Here is a 21,836-nt window from a genome sequence, read left to right as displayed (position 1 = left end):
CCGGATGTTTTAGGGGTGGATTTTACGGGGTTTGTTCCAACAGTCCGTATGCCCACGAGTGATGGGCATACTTTCCAACCTTCCCGATTTTCCCGGGAGACTCCCGAATTTCAGTGCCCCTCCCGGAAATCTCCCGGGGCAACCATTCTCCCGAATTTCTCCCGATTTCCACCAGTACAACAATATCAGGGGCGTGCCTTAAAGGCATTGCCTTTATTTATTTATTTTTTTTAATTAAGGATCCCCATTAGCTGTTTTCCCCAACAACCCACTAGTCTTCCTGGGGTCCACAACTCTATACAATTACAAGTAAAAGCATATAATTATGCTTAATTATGACCTCGGACTACGTTAAGGTAACGTGTGGAGTTCCCCAGGGTTCGGTCCTTGGCCCTGCACTCTTCAGCATCTACATGCTGCCGCTAGGTGACATCATACGCAAATACGGTGTTAGCTTTCACTGCTATGCTGATGACACCCAACTCTACATGCCCCTAAAGCTGACCAACATGCCGGATTGTAGTCAGCTGGAGGCGTGTCTTAATGAAATTAAACAATGGATGTCCGCTAACTTTTTGCAACTCAACGCCACAAAAACGGAAATGCTGATTATCGGTCCTGCTAGACACCGAACTCTATTTAATAATACAACTCTAACATTTGACAACCAAACAATTAAACAAGGCGACACGGTAAAGAATCTGGGTATTATCTTCGACCCAACTCTCTCCTTTGAGGCACACATTAAAAGCGTTACTAAAACGGCCTTCTTTCATCTCCGCAATATCGCTAAAATTCGCTCCATTCTGTCCACTAAAGACACCGAGATCATTATCCATGCGTTTGTTACGTCTCGCCTCGACTACTGTAACGTATTATTTTCGGGTCTCCCCATGTCTAGCATTAAAAGATTACAGTTGGTACAAAATGCGGCTGCTAGACTTTTGACAAGAACAAGAAAGTTTGATCACATTACGCCTATACTGGCTCACCTGCACTGGCTTCCTGTGCACTTAAGATGTGACTTTAAGGTTTTACTACTTACGTATAAAATACTACACGGTCTAGCTCCATCCTATCTTGCCGATTGTATTGTACCATATGTCCCGGCAAGAAATCTGCGTTCAAAGGACTCCGGCTTATTAGTGATCCCCAAAGCCAAAAAAAGTCTGCGGGCTGTAGAGCTTTTTCATTTCGGGCTCCAGTACTCTGGAATGCCCTCCCGGTAACAGTTTGAGAGGCCACCTCAGTAGAAGCATTTAAGTCTCACCTTAAAACTCATTTGTATACTCTAGCCTTTAAATAGACTCCCTTTTAGACCAGTTGATCTGCCGTTTCTCTTCTTTTTCTTCTATGTCCCACTCTCCTTTGTGAAGGGAGTCCGGTCCGATCCGGTGGCCATGTACTACTCGCCTGTGTATCGGCTGGGGACATCTCTGCGCTGCTGATCAGCCACCGCTTGGGATGGTTTCCTACTGGCTCCGCTGTGAACGGGACTCTCCCTGCTGTGTTGGATCCGCTTTGGACTGGACTCTCGCGACTGTGTTGGATCCATTATGGATTGATCTTTCACAGTATCATGTTCTCATATGTTCTCATAGTCATCAGTATCACAGTATCATGTTCTCATAGTCATTATTGTCACCGATGTCCCACTGGGTGTGAGTTTTCCTTGCCCTTATGTGGGCCTACCGAGGATGTCGTAGTGGTTTGTGCAGCCCTTTGAGACACTAGTGATTTAGGGCTATATAAGTAAACATTGATTGATTGATTGATTGATATAATTATAACTACTCGATACAGAAAAAAATAAAAGCATCAATAAGAAAACAGGCAAACAATTTCCACTCCCAGAATAATAATTACCATATAAATATAACTACACAATATGAAACCAAACAAAATCATCAACGAGCAAACTACCGTATTTTTCCGACTATAAGTCGCAGTTTTTTTCATAGTTTGGCCAGGGGGTGCGATTTATACTCAGCAGCGACTTGTGTGTGAAATTATTAACACATTACCGTAAAATATCAAATAATATTATTTAGCTCATTCACGTAAGAGACTAGACGTATAAGATTTCATGGGATTTATCGATTAGTAGTGACAGTTTGGTAAACGTATAGCATGTTCTATATGTTATATGATTCTTACCATAATATGGAATCAGTTGGTTATTTATGCCTCATATAACGTACACTTATTCAGCCTGTTGTCAACTATTCTTTATTTATTTTAAATTGCCTTTCAAATGTCTATTTTTGGTGTTGGATTTTTATCAAATACATTTCCCCCAAAAATGCCACTTATACTCCAATGCGACATATATATGTTTTTTCCCTTCTTTATTATGCATTTTTGGCCGGTGCGACGTATACTCCGGAGCGATTTATAATCCGAAAAATACGGTAGTTTGACTGCATGAATAAGTCACAGCCTCTGAGTGCTTGCAGGCATCTATCGTTAAAAATATTCCGTAGTGCCTACAGTGTGCATCGTCGGTCTATAAACTGACAGCATGCTTTCACGTGAGCGTGAATCAAAACCTTGACTGTTAAGTCCTAATGCTCTCTTTTGCAGAAGCTTTCTGGGAGCCACAAAGCGCTCGTTGAGATGCAGGACGACGTGCTGGAGCTTCTGCGATCCGCCACCGGGGAATACAAACAGACTCAGGTCCATCTCAGCGTGCCGAGACTCACATACGCCATTGTTCTAATTTATGATGACACGCAGCGAAGCACAGTGCACCTGGGGCCTTGGCATTATGTCCATTTAGCTGCATTAGCCTTTCAGTCAATGCGGAGCTCCGTTATTGTCCTCCCCCTGTGTGTTGATGGGCACAAACTGCAGCTGATTTTTTTAGCGAGAAATGTGCTGAGCTGGTGGAATCATTTGTGAGAGGCAGACTTTTTTTTTTACACTGGTGCACAATTGCTAAATAAAAACTATGCTAGCGTCCTGTTATTGTTACTATATTGCTGTAGCATTGCTATTCATTTATAATGCTTACTACAAGCTTTGTTGTACGTGTAGCATGCAGTAAAGTCTGTCTTTTTCCCTGCCTCGTTAATTTTCAGGTAAGCTTGGAGGAGATTCAGGGGATACTGAACACCACTGAGATCAGCCTTCATCAGCTTACCGCCCTGGTGGACTGCCGCAGCCTACACATGGTGAGCCGCCGAGACTTTTCTGCCTTGTGGGGCGGTATAGCTCGGTTGGTAGAGTGGCCGTGCCAGCAACTTGAGGGTTGCAGGTTCGATTCCCGCTTCTGCCAGCCTAGTCACTGCCGTTGTGTCCTTGGGCAAGACACTTTACCCACCTGCTCCCAGTGCCACCCACACTGGTTTAAATGTAACTTAAATATTGGGTTTCACTATGTAAAGCGCTTTGAGTCACTAGAGAAAAGCGCTATATAAATATAATTCACTTCACTTCACTTGCTCCTCTGCTCGCAAGGAGAAGGTGGCCAGGCGGGCGCTGATGTGTTGTGACATCAGCGCAGCGCAGCGCTAAAGTTACATAAAAGGCACCTTTCTTCCATGCAGCTGACTCCACTCGTCTTCATAAATAACAACTCCTGCACGGGACTTCCTGTCCGCTGTGAGGACTCGCTGTAGTCGCATCCAAATTGCACATGTGCGCCCTTTTTCCTTCTTACGGTCTTGACTTCTCCTTCGAGCCTTTTCCCCGTTACCAAGCCATGCATATAAGATGGGGGGTTTGTGTAGTGCTTTCTGAATGTAGGAGAGAAAATATGCGGCTTCTTGCTTGTGTGTGTGTGTGTGTGTGTGTGTGTGTGTGCCAACTGTGAGCTCAGCACTTTGACCTAGTTAGAATCGCAAAAACCAAGAAATGTGAAAATAGAAACTCTCGCGTTGTCATTATTAGGTCTGCTTTTCATCCCTGCCGTCTCTCCAATTTGCAGGACTACGTCCAGGCCGTGACCGGGGTGTGCTACGACGCACTGGAGGGCCTCATCTACCTGGTGCTCTTCTCCTTTGTGACGGCCCTCATGTTCAGCTCCATCGTCTGCAGCGTTCCTCATACCTGGCACAGCAAACGGTCAGTAAGCCCTGAAACTGTAGAGCACGGGTGTCAAACTCTGGCCCGCGGCCGCCGTGTAATTTCATTTGGCCCTTGAGGTAATATCAAATTAAGATTAGAGCTGGCGATGCCTTTGTAACACTGCATCCACCGCTGATACTCATACTTGCCAACCGTCACGATTTTCCCGGGAGACTCCCAAAGTTCAGTGCACCTCCCGAAAATCTCCCGGGGCAACCATTCTTCCGAATTTCTCCCGATTTCCACCCGGACAACAATATTGGGGGTGCCTTTAGCGTCTTCTACAGCCTGTCGTCACGTCCGCTTTTTCTTTCCGGTCCAGTCGCATAATATATGCTGCTTTAAAGGGGGACATTATGACAATTTCAAAAGGGTTAAAAATAGTAAAAATCAGTTACCAGTGGCTTGTTGTATTTTTTGAAGTTTTTTTCAAAATTTTACCGGTCTCGGAATATCCCTAAATAAAGCTTTAAAGTGCCTTATTTTCGCTATCTTCGAAACCACTATCCATTTCCCTGTGACGTCATACAGGGCTGCCAATACAAACAACATGGCGGTTACCACAGCAAGATATAGCGACATTAGCTCGGATTCGGACTCGTATTTCAGCGGCTTAAGCGATTCAACAGATTACGCATGTATTGAAACAGATGCTCGGAGTATGGAGGCAGATAGCGAAAACGATATTGAAGAAGAAATTGAAGTTATTGAGCGAATAGCTATTGACGCTATTCGGCCATAGCGTGGGTGTACCTAATGAAGTGGCCCATAGCATGGCTGCCTTATTAGCATCGCCGGTAAAATGTGCGGACCAAACGATCAGGACTTTCGCATCTTGTGACACTGGAGCAACTTAAATCCGTCGATTGGTAAGTGTTTGTTTCGCATTAAATGTGGGTATCTGGTTTCAAATGTACATACAGCTAGCGTAAATAGCATGTTAGCATCGATTAGCGTAGCATGTTAGCATCGATTAGCTGGCAGTCATGCTGCTACCAAATATGTCTGATTAGCACATAAGTCAACAACATCAACAAAACTCACCTTTGTGATTTCGTTGACTTAATCGTTGCAAATGCATCTGCAGGTTATCCATACATCTCTGTGCCATGTCTGTCTTAGCATCGCCGGTCAAATGTGGAGACACTCTGGCACATTCAATGGGGGTCTGGCGGCAGATTTCTTGCCAGTGGTGCAACTTGAATCCCTCCCTGTTAGTGTTGTTACACCCTCCGACAACACACCCACGAGGCATGATGTCTCCAAGGTTCGGAAAAATAGTCGAAAAAACTGAAAATAACAGAGCTGAGACCCGGTGTTTGTAATGTGAAAATGAAAATGGCGGCTGTGTTACCTCGGCGACGTCACATTCTGACGTCATCGCCTCCAGAGCGATAAACAGAAAGGCATTTAATTTGCCAAAATTCACCCATTTAGAGTTTGGAAATCGGTTAAAAAAATTCATGGTCTTTTTTCTGCAACATCAAGGTATATATTGACCCTTCATAGGTTTGGTGATAATGTTCCCCTTTAACACACACAAGTGAATGCAAGGCATACTTGATCAACAGCCATAAGGGTCACACTGAGGGTGGCCGTATAAACAACTTTAACACTTTTACAAATATGCGCCACACTGCGAAGCCACACCAAACAAGAATGACAAACACATTTCGGGAGAACATCCGCACCGTAGCAAACATAAATTCAACAGAAGAAATACCCAGAACCTCTTGCAGCACTAACTCTTCCGGGACGCTACCATTTTTATTTACATTTTATTTGATATGCCATTGATATTTTTTACTCATTATTATAATTTGAAACTCGATTTTGTATGTGACTATAAAGCTACATAAGCCTCGCTTGTTTGATATTCAATGCAAAACTTGTTTGGGTCCCTATTAAAAGGTTAATTTGCTCTACCTTGGCCCGCGGCTTTCTTCAGTTTTAAAATTTGGCCCACTCTGTATTTGAGTTCGACACACCTGCTGTAGAGGCTTTTTGAAGGGGACCTGCCTTTTGGGGGGATTTTGCCTAATTTTCACAATCCTTATATGTAAAGAGAATCACACGTTTTTACTTTTTTAGTGCATTCTAAATAGTAAATAAATGTCATTGAAAGTCAGCTTACAATACAGCCTATGAGAATCACTCTATTCTGCCTATAAAGCCCTTAAAAAAACATTAAAACCCCTCCATAAAGGTTTTATACACATGCTGTGAGTATATACCGTATTTTTCGGATTATAAATCGCATTTTATTTCATAGTTTGTTTGGCCGGGGGTACGACTTATACTCAGGAGTGACTGATGTGTGAAATTATTAACATATTACTGTAAAATATCAATCAATCAATCAATCAATGTTTATTTATATAGCCCCAAATCACAAATGTCTCAAAGGACTGCACAAATCATTACGACTACGACATCCTCGGAAGAACCCACAAAAGGGCAAGGAAAACTCACACCCAGTGGGCAGGGAGAACTCACATCCAGTGGGACGCCAGTGACAATGCTGACTATGGGAAACCTTGGAGAGGACCTCAGATGTGGGCAACCCCCCGCCCCCTCTAGGGGACCGAAAGCAATGGATGTCGAGCGGGTCCAACATGATGCTCCGAAAGTTCAATCCATAGTGGCTCCAACACAGCCGCGAGAGTTCAGTCCAAAGCGGATCCAAGACAGCAGCGAGAGTCCCGTCCACAGGAGACCATCTCAAGCGGAGGCGGATCAGCAGTGTAGAGATGTCCCCAATCGATACAGGCGAGCGGTCCATCCTGGGTCCCGAGGAGCGGTCCATCCTGGGTCTCGACTCTGGACAGCCAGTACTTCATCCATGGTCATCGGACCGGATCCCCTGCACAAGGGAGGGGGGGACATAGGAGAGAAAAGAAAAGAAGCGGCAGATCAACTGGTGTAAAAAGGAGGTCTATTTAAAGGCTAGAGTATACAGATGAGTTTTAAGGTGAGACTTAAATGCTTCCAATAATATTATATATCTCACTCACGTAAGAGACTAGATGTATAAGATTTCATGGGATTTAGCGATTAGGAGTGACAGATTGTTTGGTAAAGGTATAGAACAGGGGTAGGGAACCTATGGCTCGCGAGCCAGATGTGGCTCTTTTGATGACTGCATCTGGCTCTCGGATAAATCTTAGCTGACATCATATTAAGCAACAAGTAATGAATAATTCCACTTGTAATCACAGTGTTAAAAATAATGTTCAAAATATAAAACATTCTCATGCATTTTTAATCCATCTGTTTTCTACCGCACCCGTTCAAGAATTTGCGCTAATGGTAAGAAGTTATTTATTTATTCTTGGTTAGTGTGGGGCTTGCCCTCCTGAGGTTTGTCAGACCACCAAGGACCAACATGAGAGCCTGTTTCAGGGTTACAATATTGTTTTATTTTTCAGCCAGTCTCTCAGTTGCTTTCCAGCAATTGTATTTTTCTCTTTCGTTTTCGCTTGCGCTCTGGCTCCAGCCCCCAACCCCGTCTCTCCTCCTGGCTGCTGCTTATAACAGAGCGACAGGTGATTAGATAACAAGGCCCAGGTGGGCCATCTACTCACCTGTCGCTGATTTTGAGGCCAATCCTAGCACACCCCAGTTCGCTGCAGGCCAGCAGGCCTCGCCCCTCCACAGTTAGCTCGAGAATAACAATGTTATTACAAAGAATAAGAGACCTATTATACTCTAGAAATGTTGTCTTACTTAAAAATGCACGCGTTTAGTTTTGTTCAGTGTAAAAAAAAATATTATATGGCTCTTACGGAAATATCAATCAATCAATCAATGTTTACTTATATAGCCCTAAATCACTAGTGTCTCAAAGGGCTGCACAAGCCACAACAACATCCTCGGTTCAGATCCCACATCAGGGCAAGGAAAACCTCAACATAATAGTGTGAGAGTCCAGTCCATAGTGGCTCTAACATAATAGTGAGAGTCCAGTACATAGTGGATCGAACATAATAGTGTGAGAGTCCAGTCCATAGTGGATCGAACATAATAGTGAGAGTCCAGTCCATAGTGGATCTAACATAATAGTGTGAGAGTCCAGTCCATAGTGGATCTAACATAATAGTGAGAGAGTCCAGTCCATAGTGGATCTAACATAATAGTGAGAGAGTCCAGTCCATAGTGGATCTAACATAATAGTGAGAGAGTCCAGTCCATAGTGGATCTAACATAATAGTGTGAGAGTCCAGTTCATAGTGGATCTAACATAATAGTGAGAGTCCAGTCCATAGTGGATCCAACATAATAGTGAGAGTCCAGTCCATAGTGGATCTAACATAATAGTGTGAGAGTCCAGTCCATAGTGGATCTAACATAATAGTGAGAGTCCAGTCCATAGTGGATCTAACATAATAGTGAGAGTCCAGTCCATAGTGGATCTAACATAATAGTGTGAGAGTCCAGTCCATTTTAAAATATTTGGCTTTTTGGCTCTCTCCGCCAAAAAGGTTCCCGACCCCTGGTATAGCATGTTCTATATGTTATAGTTATTTGAATGACTCTTACCATAATATGTTAGGTTAACATAGCAGGCACCTTCTCAGTTGGTTATTTATGCCTCATATAACGTACACTTATTCAGCCTGTTGTTCACTATTCTTTATTTATTTTAAATTGCCTTTCAAATGTCTATTCGTGGTGTTGGGTTTTATCAAATAAATTTCAGCTTTTTTTGTTAAGTACATAACTCCACATGTGTACATTCATAGCGTTGATGCTTTCAGGGACAAGCTACAATTCAAATAATCATGAAAATAAAGAAAACCCGTTGAATGAGCAGAAGGTATGTCCAAATTTTTGGCCTATACAGTTTTGATTGATTGATTGATACTTTTATTAGTAGATTGCACAGTGCAGTACATATTCCGTACAATTGACCACTAAATGGTAACACCCGAATAAGTTTTTCAACTTGTTTAAGTCGGGGTCCACGTTAATCAATTCATGGTACAAATATATACTATCAACATAATACAGTCATCACACAAGTTAATCATCATAGTATGTACATTGAATTATGTACATTATTTACAATCCGGGGGGTGGGATGAGGAGCTTTGGTTGATATCAGAACTTCAGTCATCAACAATTGCATCAACAGAGAAATGTGGACATTGAAACAGTGTAGGTCTTATTTAGTAGGATATGTACAGCCAGCAGAGAACATAGTGAGTTCACATAGCATAAGAACAAGTATATACATTAGAAGTACATTTGAGTTGTTTATAATCCGGGGAGATGGGATGTGAATGGAGGAGGGTATTAGTAAAGTGTTGAAGTTGCCTGGAGGTGTTGTTTTAGAGCGCTTTTGAAGGAATATAGAGATGCACTTACTTTTATACCTGTTGGGAGTGCATTCCACATTGATGTGGCATAGAAAGAGAATTAGTTAAGACCTTTGTTAGATCGGAATCTGGGTTTAACGTGGTTTGTGGAGCTCCCCCTGGTGTTGTGGTTATGGTGGTTAAGGAAGTAGTTCGACATGTACTTCGGTATCAAGGAGGTGTAGCGGATTTTATAGACCAGGCTCAGTGCAAGTTGTTTTACTCTGTCCTCCACCCTGAGCCAGCCCACTTTGGAGAAGTGGGTTGGATTGAGGTGTGATCTGGGGTGGAGGTCTAAAAGTAACCGGACTAGCTTATTCTGGGATGTTTGGAGTCTAGATTTGAGGGTTTTGGAGGTGCTGGGGTACCAGGAGGTGCAAGCGTAATCGAAGAAGGGTTGAATGAGAGTTCCCGCTAGAATCCTCAAGGTGCTTTTGTTAACCAGAGAGGAGATTCTGTAGAGGAATCTCGTTCTTTGGTTGACCTTTTTGATCACCTTGGTTGCCATTTTATCACAGGAAAGATTAGCCTCTAGAATGGAACCAAGGTAGGTGATCTCATCCTTCCTGGTGATAACAATGTCACCCACTTTTATAGTGAAGTCACTGACCTTCTTAAGTTTGATATGGGACCCAAATAGGATGGATTCCGTATATTTACAAGTTAGAGTGCATTGAAAAAAATACATCTGTCGTCATGTCCTTCACAATGATAATGTCAAATATTGGCAAAATCCCCCCCCCCAAAAAGTGCAGTTCCCCTTTAAAGCTTTTATTGGCACATGCGTGTGTGTGCGTGCACAACTAGGAATGATTTATGAGGACAAACACATAAATTAATCATGGCTTCAAAACATGTACTGCAAGGTCTCGTTTGGACATGAAACCAGTAAGTGTTGTTTTTTGTGTGTGTGTGTTGAGCACAAATTACTCGGCAAACATTCACTTCCGGACTACACCAGCTGCGTCCTCAAGTAGTACTCATTTCCTCCCCCCACGCTAAATTGTGAAGAGTCGGCCTGAATCTGTCACAGCCACTGCCAGAGTTGAAGTCATCTCCCACATCGGGAAGGCGGATTTACTCAGATGTGTTTGCTCTGGCAGATTTTTTTGCATTCTTCTCACAGGAAAGTCTCACACTTAATTAAGGGATCCCTCAAGCTAATGAAGGTAGCGTGTTCATCTGCTCCATCACAGCTGGAGCTTCCTGTTAGAGCAGGGGTGTCCAAACTTTTTCCACTGAAAAATTGAAGCAAGCTGGGGCCATTTTGATATTTTTATTTTAAAAACCAATACAATGTATTATAAAAAATACACATTTAGGCCTCCACTCAGGGTTTTGGTCAAAAATATATAAAAAGTGTGTCATTATTTAGTATTAATATTATTATTATTATAGGCTTGAATCTCTAGATCAACATTAGGTCTATCGTTCAATATAACATTGAAAAAAAATTAAGTTGTTTGCAGTTTTTGTCAAAGAAAACCATTTTTTTATAGAAAAAACCCCAAAATATGCAATATTTTTACCCAATAACATTTTAAAGTGGAATAGTTTAGATTATATAATAAGTGTAGCTTTAAAAAGGTCAATAAGTCATAACAACATTGATTTTAATTCATTATTATTTTTGGAGCAATGACACTTAAAAAAAAAAAATCACACAAAAATGATTGGGGATCCAAAAATAAATTATAATTTTTTTGTTTTATTTTTAACACAATAATCTCAAGATCAACTTCAGATCCATCCGTCAGTCATAAGTATTATTGTTGTTTATGTTTTTTGTTTGTTCGTTTCAAAAACAAAAACATGTGGCAAACACTAAATGTGCAACATTTTACACCAAAAATACCTCAAAGTGGAATATTTAATGTGATGTAATTGGAGCCCTGAATAGTTTTAAGTTTTATTGTTGTTTACGTTTTTTGTTTGTTCGTTTCAAAAACAAAAACATGTGGCAAACACTAAATATGCAACATTTTACACCAAAAGTACCTCAAAGTGGAATATTTAATGTGACGTAATTGGAGTCCTGAATAGGTCATAATTCACAATGACATTGATTTTTATTCACAATTTTTTTTTTAAAGAAAGAAACCGGCTGCATGGTAACTTTGTGTTATTAGAGTCAACATTGCAACATTTTCTTGTTAAATTTCACCTCTTTGCTCTTTTATACCACTTTTTATGTGTTGTATTTTTTTAATCGTATTTTTTAGAATGTGCTGTGGGGCCTTTAAAAAATTCCTTGCGGGCCACACTTTGGACATCCCTGTGTTCGACACTGTTCTGCTCAGTTCTCCCTGCAAAGCTGATGCGATGCACATAATTAGTTTTGTGTGTCTTTTATTTCTTTACCCTACAGGCGCTAATGAATCGGCAAACGTGACAACAAGGCACGGCTTCCATATTCCTGTCAATTTGAAAAAAAAAAAAGACAGGGACGGGGCTCCCTCTGGTGGCTCACATTGCCTGTGCTTTTTTTTTTTTTTTGCAGGGCTGAGGAGGAGAGCGATGACGGCTCCCTGGGTCGCGGCGGGAGGCAAAACCACGACAACCTGTACCGCGTGCACATGCCGAGCCTGTACAGTTGCGGCAGCAGCTACGGCAGCGAGGCGTCCATCCCGGCCACCGCACACACCGTCAGCAACGCCCCCGTCACCGAGTACATGTAAGACACTCCCCTTTGTCAACTACACCGTCTCTCTCCAGCTGTGATGCATGTGAAACCCCAAAGTGACAAATAAACAGCGGAATATACAGTCTGTCACATAGAGAGGGGGATGTTTGACTAGTCTTTTTTGCAGTAGGTGCTTAAAACCCACTAGAGTGCTCGCGTCAAATGGAGGATGTTTGATTAGCCTTTTTTGCAGGACGTCCTTTCAATACATTTCGAGGATTTCTGATTTAAAACCAACAGAGCCTTTTTGTCATGTAGAGCAGAGTTTCTCCAATGGGGGTATGCGTACCCCTGGGGGTACTTGAAGGTATGCCAATGGGTACGTGAGATTTTTAAAAAGTATTCTAAAAAAAAAAAGCAACAATTCAAAAATCCTTTATACATATATGTATTGAATAAGGGACGGCGTGGCGCAGTGGGAGAGTGGCCGTGCGCAACCCGAGGGTCCCTGGTTCAATCCCCACCGAGTACCAACCTCGTCACGTCCGTTGTGTCCTGAGCAAGACACTTCACCCTTGCTCCTGATGGGTGCTGGTTAGCGCCTTGCATGGCAGCTCCCTCCATCAGTGTGTGAATGGGTAAGTGTGGAAGTAGTGTCAAAGCGCTTTGAGTACCTTGAAGGTAGAAAAGCGCTATACAAGTACAACCCATTTATCATTTACTTCAACAAAATATGAATGTAAGTTCATAAACTGTGAAAAGAAACACAACAATGCAATATTTAGTGTTGACAGCTAGATTTTTTTTGTGGACATGTTCCATAAATATTGATGTTAAAGATTTCTTATTTTGTGAAGAAATGTTTAGAATTAAGTTGATGAATCCAGATGGATCTCTATTACAATTCCCAAAGAGGGCACTTTAAGTTGATGATTAATTCTGTGTAGAAGTCCATCCATCCATCCATTTTTCTACCGCTTATTCCCTTTTGGGGTCGCGGGGGGCACTGGCGCCTATCTCAGCTACAATCGGGCGGAAGGCGGGGTACACCCTGGACAAGTCGAAGTCGTTATTTATAATTGAATCACATGTTTATTTTTCAACAAGTTTTTAGTTATTTTTATATCTTTTTTTCCCAAATAGTTCAAGAAAGACCACTACAAATGAGCAATATTTTGCACTGTTATACAATTTAATAAATCAGAAACAGATGACATAGTGCTGTATTTTACTTCTTTATCTCTTTTTTTTCCTACCAAAAATGCTTTGCTCTGATTAGGGGGTACTTGAATTAAAAAAATGTTCACAGGGGGTACATCACTGAAAAAAAGGTTGAGAACCACTGAAGTAGAGGATCCCTGGCTTGTGCGTTTATATTTTAGTATTTTACAAGGACCAGAATCTGTTTAAATATATACGGTAAATCAAAACAGTTGGCATTGTGACAATGGCCCCACCACAACTATTTAATTCATGGGTGTCAAACTCTGGCCCGCGGGCCAAATTTGGCCCGCCGTGTAATTTTATTTGGCCCTTGAGGCAATATCAATGTAACATTAGAGCTGGCCCGCCGATATCATACAGCGACGGTGCCGCTGTAACACTGCATTCACCGCTAATACTCATACTTGCCAACCCTCCCAGTTTTCCTGGGAGACTCCCAAAGTTCAGTGCCTCTCCAGAAAATCAACCATTCTCTCGAATTTCTACCAAATTCCACCCGGACAACAATATTAGCGTTCCCTACAACCTCTCATCACGTCTGCTTTTCCTCCGTACAAACAGCGTGCCGAACCCAGACACATTAATATTTGCGGCTTTTACACACACACACACACACACACACACAAGTGAATGCAACGCATACTTGGTCAACAGCCATACAGGTCACACTGAGGCTGGCCGTATAAAAACAACTTTAAGACTGTTACAAATATGTGCCACACTGTGTACCCACACCAAACAAGAATGACAAACACATTTCGGGAGAACAAATTGTATTTAATATACCATTGATGATTTTTTTTTAAAGTTGATTTTGCACTATTAAGTTATGTGTTATAGCAAATTAGTGTAGCAAACTGAGCAGTATTTTTTTTTTTTTGTTTACCTCAGAACGCTGCAAATAGAAAAGAGGCATTCCATTTTTATTAAAATGGTATTTGATATGCCATTGATATTTTTGTATTATTATTATTTGAAACTGGATTTTGCATGTCACTATAAAGTTATACAAGCCTTGCTTGCTCAATATTCAATGCAAAACTCATTTGCGTCCCTATTAAAGATTAATTTGTGCAACTTTGGCCCAGTTCAGTTTTAAATTTTGGCCCACTCTGTATTTGAGGTTGACACCCCTGATTTAATTAGACACTCCAGACCTAACCCTATAAGAGCGCTTGAAGAAGATTACAAAGCAGACCTAGAAAGAGTAACTTAAACGAACCCTATAAGAGCACTTAAAGAAGATTACAAAGCAGACCTAGAAAGAGTAACAAGAGAGCTTAAAGATAAGAGAAAAGCAAAAACAGAATACAAAGAAGATGGGAGAAGTGTGCAGGAATATATAGAAAGTCTTCAAAGTCAGAATAACAACATAAGAAAGGACTTTCAGGAAATGCGACAAGAAATGAGGATTCTTCAAGAAGTTATTGCAGTGAAACGAGACAACATGTTGAGGAATATCTGGATAAACGAATGAATGATATCATCGAATTAAACCAACATCCTACGTGAAAGCTGTGAATAATGGAGAACCAGATGAAATATGTGTTGCTTCAGCAGAACAGCAAGTGGTCATCTTTCTGCATTGAAAGGAAATTTAAATGGACATTAATACCATCGAAACATGCATCCCACCGATTGGAAGAAACCACACCAGTCCTCCAGTCTTCTGAAACTCGTTAAAGAAGCTGAAGGGAGAAAATGTGTACATGAATGAGAATCTCAAAGGAAAGTTAAAATTCCAGCCGCAGTGTACAGAATTGAGATCGAATTTAATAAATAAAAAGTAAATAATGAAGGTATAAATAGAAACAAAATAGAAAAATATAACCTTAGAGGCAGGGTTTCCTCCCCAACCCGGAGATGGCATGCCACCCTTTTCCGGGCAAGAACCATGGACTCGGACTTGGAGGTGCTGATTCTCATTCCGGTCGCTTCACACTCTGCTGCGAACCGATCCAGCGAGAGCTGAAGATCCCGGTCAGATGAAGCCATCAGGACCACATCATCTGCAAAAAGCAGAGACCTAATCCTGCGGTCACCAAACCGGAACCCCTCAACGCCTTGACTGCGCCTAGAAATTCTGTCCATAAAAGTTATGAACAGAATCGGTGACAAAGGACAGCCTTGGCGGGAGGGACTCAAAGTAAAGCCGCTGCTCCTTCACATCGAGAGGAGCCAGATGAGGTGGTTCGGGCATCTGGTCAGGATGCCACCCGAACGCCTCCCTAGGGAGGTGTTTAGGGCACGTCCAACCGGTAGGAGGCCACGGGGAAGACCCAGGACACGTTGGGAAGACTATGTCTCCCGGCTGGCCTGGGAACGCCTCGGGATCCCCCGGGAAGAGCTAGACGAAGTGGCTGGGGAGAGGGAAGTCTGGGTTTTCCTGCTTAGGCTGTTGCCCCCGCGACCCGACCTCGGATAAGCGGAAGAAGATGGATGGATAACCTTAGAGAAAAAATTGTTTACACGTGCTTTAAACTGATCAAAGTATGCAGTGTAATGCAGTAATTCAACTTGAACCCAGCAGTTTAAACCCAACAAATCAGGATAGTCCAGTCAGCAAATTAGCGAGCTTGCAGGTTCAAGTTGAGCATATCAAACAAAGCATTTCGATCCTCATCAAATGAAGCATATTCACCGACCAGTGGTGTGTTTGGAGAAACTTGTTGAGTGGATCTTGCGGTTGTGGCTGCTTGCTGTTCTTCCTTCCATGTAGCTTGTTTGCACTGCAAAAAGTGTGTTCAAAAACAAGGGGAAAAAATACAAAAATGAGGGGTATTTTACTTGAACTAAGCAAAATTTTCTGCCAATTGAACAAGAATGTGAGTGTGAATGTTGTCTGTCTATCTGTGTTGGCCCTGCGATGAGGTGGCGACTTGTCCAGGGTGTACCCCGCCTTCCGCCCGATTGTAGCTGAGATAGGCGCCAGCGCCCCCCGCGACCCCGAAAGGGAATAAGCGGTAGAAAATGGATGGATGGATGGATGAACAAGACAATTTGTCTTGTCAAGACTCTCCAAAACAAATAAAATTAGCTAACCTCAATGAACCCCAAAATACCTTAAAATAAGTATATTCTTACTAATAACAACTGTACTTTTCTTGATAGAAAAAACAAATATGAGACCTTTTTGCTCAACATGTTGAAAAATATTCTTAAATTTAGTAAATGCTAGTGCCATTATTTTGACATAATAATATGCGCTCGGCATTACATTTCTTAAAACCAGCAAACTTATACTAAAAACTGATTAATTGTTGTAATGGAAAGGCAAAAGGCAACCGCTTGTTACTCTCAGGGTCTATTAGCCATTTAGGCAAATCATCAATCAATCAATGTTTACTTATATAGCCCTAAATCACTAGTGTCTCAAAGGGCTGCACAAACCACCACGACATCCTCGGTAGGCCCACATAAGGGCAAGGAAAAACTCACACCCAGTGGGACGTCGGTGACAATGATGACTATGAGAACCTTGGAGTGGACGAAAGCAATGAATGTCGACCCGCTCGACATCCATTGCTTTCGTCCACTTTTAAGTAAACATTGATTGATTGATTGATTGATAAGATCTGCTTAGTGAGAAGAATGATCTTTTCAGACAGAAAATAAGCAAATATCAGAGCTATCTAATCTTACTTAGAGTTCAGTTTTTGCAGTGTGGTGAATGAGTCTGACTGAACCTCCTTCCTTTTCAGCTGCCTTTCATACTCAATCAATCAATGTTTATTTATATAGCCCCAAATCACAAATGTCTCAAAGGACTGCACAAATCATTACGACTACAACATCCTCGGAAGAACCCACAAAAGGGCAAGGAAAACTCACACCCAGTGGGCAGGGAGAATTCACGTCCAGTGGGACGCCAGTGACAATGCTGACTATGAGAAACCTTGGAGAGGACCTCAGATGTGGGCAACCCCCCCTCTCTAGGGGACCGAAAGCAATGGATGTCGAGCGGGTCTAACATGATACTGTGAAAGTTCAATCCATAGTGGCTCCAACACAGCCGCGAGAGTTCAGTTCAAAGCGGATCCAAGACAGCAGCGAGAGTCCCGTCCACAGGAAACCATCTCTAGCGGATCAGCAGCGTAGAGACGTCCCCAACCGATAGACGCGAGCGGTCCATCCTGGGTCCCGACGAGCGGTCCATCCTGGGTCTCGACTCTGGACAGCCAGTACTTCATCCATGGTCATCGGACCGGACCCCCTCCGCAAGGGAGGGGGGGACATAGGAGAAAGAAAAGAAGCAGCAGATCAACTGGTCTAAAAAGGAGGTCTATTTAAAGGCTAGAGTATACAGATGAGTTTTAAGGTGAGACTTAAATGCTTCTACTGAGGTAGCATCTCGAACTGTTACCGGGAGGGCATTCCAGAGTACTGGAGCCCGAACGGAAAACGCTCTATAGCCCGCAGACTTTTTTTGGGCTTTGGGAATCACTAATAAGCCGGAGTCTTTTGAACGCAGATTTCTTGCCGGGACATACGGTACAATACAATCGGCAAGATAGGCTGGAGCTAGACCGTGTAGTATTTTATACGTAAGTAGTAAAACCTTAAAGTCACATCTTAAGTGCACAGGAAGCCAGTGCAGGTGAGCCAGTACAGGCGTAATGTGATCAAACTTTCTTGTTCTGACACTTCAGAGTTTTTAACTCCGCAACCACTACCGCCATCATTTCCATATTCAAGCACTGCAAACGTCTCATTTCATTGTTTGATATCGATCCTTCTTTTCCCTTTTGCAGGGCGCAGAACGCCAACTTCCCCAACTCCCGCTGTGAGAACACTCCTCTGATCGGACGAGAGTCTCCTCCCCCCTCGGTGAGTTCAAAGCGACAAATGCCCTGGAACCTACAGCTAAACCCAAATCACCACAACAGATTATTTTAGTATATTTATCGCTCGTTGAAAACATGGCGCTATAACCCTGAAACGGGAAGATCCACCAAGAATCCTGTAGTAACATGAGCGCCCTCTCTGGCTGGTATTATTACTTAAGTCATTTTAAAAAAGCTGACAGTTTCATAGTGGTCACCAGCTATCCCACAGCTAACACCACCCCCTTTCTCCAGTCTAAACCCCCACACCCTCTCTCTCCTCATTACCTCGTGTGTCTGACCTGGACACTGCTGCTTCACATTTCTTCTCTACTCTCTTGTCGTCTTTTTTTTTCTCTCTCCCACTTCGACCCCCTTTGCCAATCCATCCAGTTGTATTTGACTCCCGCCCACACTAACAGTGGCCACAGCTGGCAGTTAAAGCCTTCGGACAGCTCGAGGTCGTTTTGGTAACCTTCTGGTCTGCTATGCTAACAGGTACAACACTAACCGCCCTCCCCCTGTTCCCCACCTGTTGGCCTGTAAACCCCAAGACCCGCTTCCCTTCAAGTGCAACCTCCCAATACCCGGCTCAACTTACCCTCTCGATTCTTGCTCAGTGTCCCACCTGTTTGTTGCCTGCAGCCCAATGGGCTGCATTCCACCCTTTTGCAGCCCCTCACATTCTTTGGATTCAATGACGCTATGTTGAATTATGTACACATACGGGAGCCACATTCAAAATGGAGTCATCAATAACAAGTTACAGCAAGCTGCAAAAACATATACCGTATTTCCTTGAATTTCCGCCGGGTATATAGTATGCGCCTGCCTAGAATTACTGCCGGGTCAAACTCGTTTCGCAAAATAATTAGCGCATGCTTAGCATTACCGCCGGCTCAGCATTAACGCCGGGTCAAACTCGTTTCGCAAATTATTATTTTTATTAGCGCATGTCTAGAATTTCCGCCGGGTCAAACTCGTTTCGCCAAATAATTTGCATATGCCTAGAATTTCCACCGGGTCAAACTCGTCACGTCACGAGTGACACTTCTTCACCTGTCATCATTTTCAAAATGGAGGAAGCTGATTTCAATAATTTGAAATCGACTTGTCCAGGCTGTACCCCGCCTTCCGCCCGATTGTAGCTGAGATAGGCGCCAGCGCCCCCTGCGACCCCGAAAGGGAATAAGCGGTAGGAAATGGATGGATGGATGGATGGTTGAAATCGCTTAAAGGGAAGAAGATTAAGAGCTATTCAGTAGGATTCCAGGTCCAAGATTTTGAATATGCTAAAAAGAACAGTAAGCAGCTATGTTTTATTAATATACCGTAGCTGCGTGTGTCAAATATGAGTCATTAAGTGACTCCCGCCTCCTGGTGGTAGAGGGCGCTAGTGATCCTTCTTGCGACTACTCGGCTGCGGAAGAAGTGACAACAAGCAGCAAGAGTGAGCAGCGATCGTTTATTTTTTCCTCTCGCTTGCACTTTTAACATGGAGGATTACATATCTAAAATAAAACAATTTTCTAAACTGGACTTTTAATCGAAGCAGGAGGTAATAAAGGAAGATCTTCATCGGGACAGAGATTTTTAAAACTGAAGAAAGATAAGGAAGACTTCTATAAACAAGTTATCAATGCGGCGGCATAGCTCGGTTGGTAGATTGGCAGTGCCAGCAACTTGAGGGTTGCAGGTTCGATTCCCGCTTGTGCCATCCTAGTTACTGCCGTTGTGTCCTTGGGCAAGACACTTTACCCACCTGCTCCCAGTGCCACCCACACTGGTTTAAATGTAACTTAGATATTGGGTGTCGCTATGTAAAGCGCTTTGAGTCACTTGAGAAAAGCGCTATATAAATATAATTCACTTCACTTCACAATTGAGTCAAAGTCATGATTTTGGATGAAATTGGAAATTATTACTTTAAAAAAGCAGTTTTATACTTGTGAGTGTTGATGACACAGCTTTGCAACAGTTGATATTCTAGTTTCAAGCATGTTTCACTCAATATAGGTCATGGGTGTCAAACTCTGGCCCAAGGGCCAAATTTGGCCCACCGTGTAATTTAATTTGGCCCTTGAGGCAATATCAATTTAACATTAGAGCTGGCCCTCCGATATTATAACACCGCATTCACCACTAATACTCATACTTACCAACCCTCCCGATTTTCCCGGGAGACTCCCGAATTTTAGTGCCCTTGCCGAAAATCCCCCGGGGCGAGCATTCTCCCGTATTTCTCTCGATTTCCACCACAAACAACATCATTGGGGACGTGCCTTAAAGGCACTGCATTCAACGTCCTCTACAACCTGTCGTCTTGAGAAAAGCGCTATATAAATATAATTCACTTCAATGCTTTTGATCAGAAGGAGCTGCGCATGGACTTCATTTATAAGTAAAGGTAAGACCATAATAACATTTTTTTTTATTAAATGTGCTTTTCATGATGGTATCCTTACATCACACTCAAATTTATAAGCGCAGGCCTAAATTTACCGCATGCCTTTGGTAAGCATTCAACATCCTCTACAACCTGTCGTCTTGAGAAAAGCGCTATATAAATATAATTCACTTCAATGCTTTTGATCAGAAGGAGCTGCGCATGGACTTCATTTATAAGTAAAGGTAAGACCATAATAACATTTTTTTTTTTAAATGTGCTTTTCATGATGGTATCCTTACATCACATTCAAATTTTTAAGCGCAGGCCTAAATTTACCGCATGCCTTTGGTAAGCATTCAACGTCCTCTACAACCTGTCGTCTTGAGAAAAGCGCTATATAAATATAATTCACTTCAATGCTTTTGATCAGAAGGAGCTGCGCATAGACTTCATTTATAAGTAAAGGTAAGACCATAATAAAATTTTTTTAATTAAATGTGCTTTTCATGATGGTAGCCTTACATCACACTCAAATTTTTAAGTGCAGGCTTAAATTTACCGCATGCCTTTTGTAAGCATTCAACGTCCTCTACAACCTGTCGTCTTGAGAAAAGCGCTATATAAATATAATTCACTTCAATGCTTTTGATCAGAAGGAGCTGCGCATGGACTTCATTTATAAGTAAAGGTAAGACCATAATAACATTTTTTTTTATTAAATGTGCTTTTCATGATGGTATCCTTACATCACACTCAAATTTTTAAGCGCTGGCCTAAATTTACCGCATGCCTTTGGTAAGCATTCAACATCCTCTACAACCTGTCGTCTTGAGAAAAGCGCTATATAAATATAATTCACTTCAATGCTTTTGATCAGAAGGAGCTGCGCATAGACTTCATTTATAAGTAAAGGTAAGACCATAATAAAAATGTTTTAATTAAATGTGCTTTTCATGATGGTAGCCTTACATCACACTCAAATTTTTAAGCGCAGGCCTAAATTTACCGCATGCCTTTGGTAAGCATTCAACGTCCTCTACAACCTGTCGTCTTGAGAAAAGCACTATATAAATATAATTCACTTCAATGCTTTTGATCAGAAGGAGCTGCGCATGGACTTCATTTATAAGTAAAGGTAAGACCATAATAACATTTTTTTTTAATTAAATGTGCTTTTCATGATGGTATCCTTACATCACACTCAAATTTTTAAGCGCAGGCCTAAATTTACCGCATGCCTTTGGTAAGCATTCAACGTCCTCTACAACCTGTCGTCTTGAGAAAAGCGCTATATAAATATAATTCACTTCAATGCTTTTGATCAGAAGGAGCTGCGCATGGACTTCATTTAT

At 42.2% G+C, this 21,836-nt stretch overlaps 1 protein-coding gene across 2 annotated transcripts in view; it reads left to right on the top strand.

The window, feature by feature from the left end:
- ttyh3a (tweety family member 3a) overlaps positions 1 to 21,836 on the top strand; it is an 84,592-nt gene that overhangs the window by 49,377 nt on the left and 13,379 nt on the right. The window contains exons 10-15 of one of the 2 annotated variants that reach the window (XM_061905265.1): positions 2,584 to 2,676; positions 3,081 to 3,173; positions 3,929 to 4,065; positions 11,926 to 12,099; positions 18,024 to 18,099; positions 18,489 to 18,593. In XM_061905265.1, coding sequence (XP_061761249.1) covers positions 2,584 to 2,676; positions 3,081 to 3,173; positions 3,929 to 4,065; positions 11,926 to 12,099; positions 18,024 to 18,099; positions 18,489 to 18,569 — 654 coding nt within the window. In that variant the 3' untranslated portion in view covers positions 18,570 to 18,593. The remainder of the gene's footprint in view (positions 1 to 2,583; positions 2,677 to 3,080; positions 3,174 to 3,928; positions 4,066 to 11,925; positions 12,100 to 18,023; positions 18,100 to 18,488; positions 18,594 to 21,836) is intronic. The other variant, XM_061905264.1, reaches the window with a different exon arrangement.

Source organism: Nerophis ophidion, linkage group LG07 (assembly GCF_033978795.1).
Source record: "Nerophis ophidion isolate RoL-2023_Sa linkage group LG07, RoL_Noph_v1.0, whole genome shotgun sequence".
NCBI classification, from domain to species: domain Eukaryota; kingdom Metazoa; phylum Chordata; class Actinopteri; order Syngnathiformes; family Syngnathidae; genus Nerophis; species Nerophis ophidion.
Note: the sequence above shows the minus strand (reverse complement) of the source record. Positions and strands in the feature narration are given on the sequence as shown.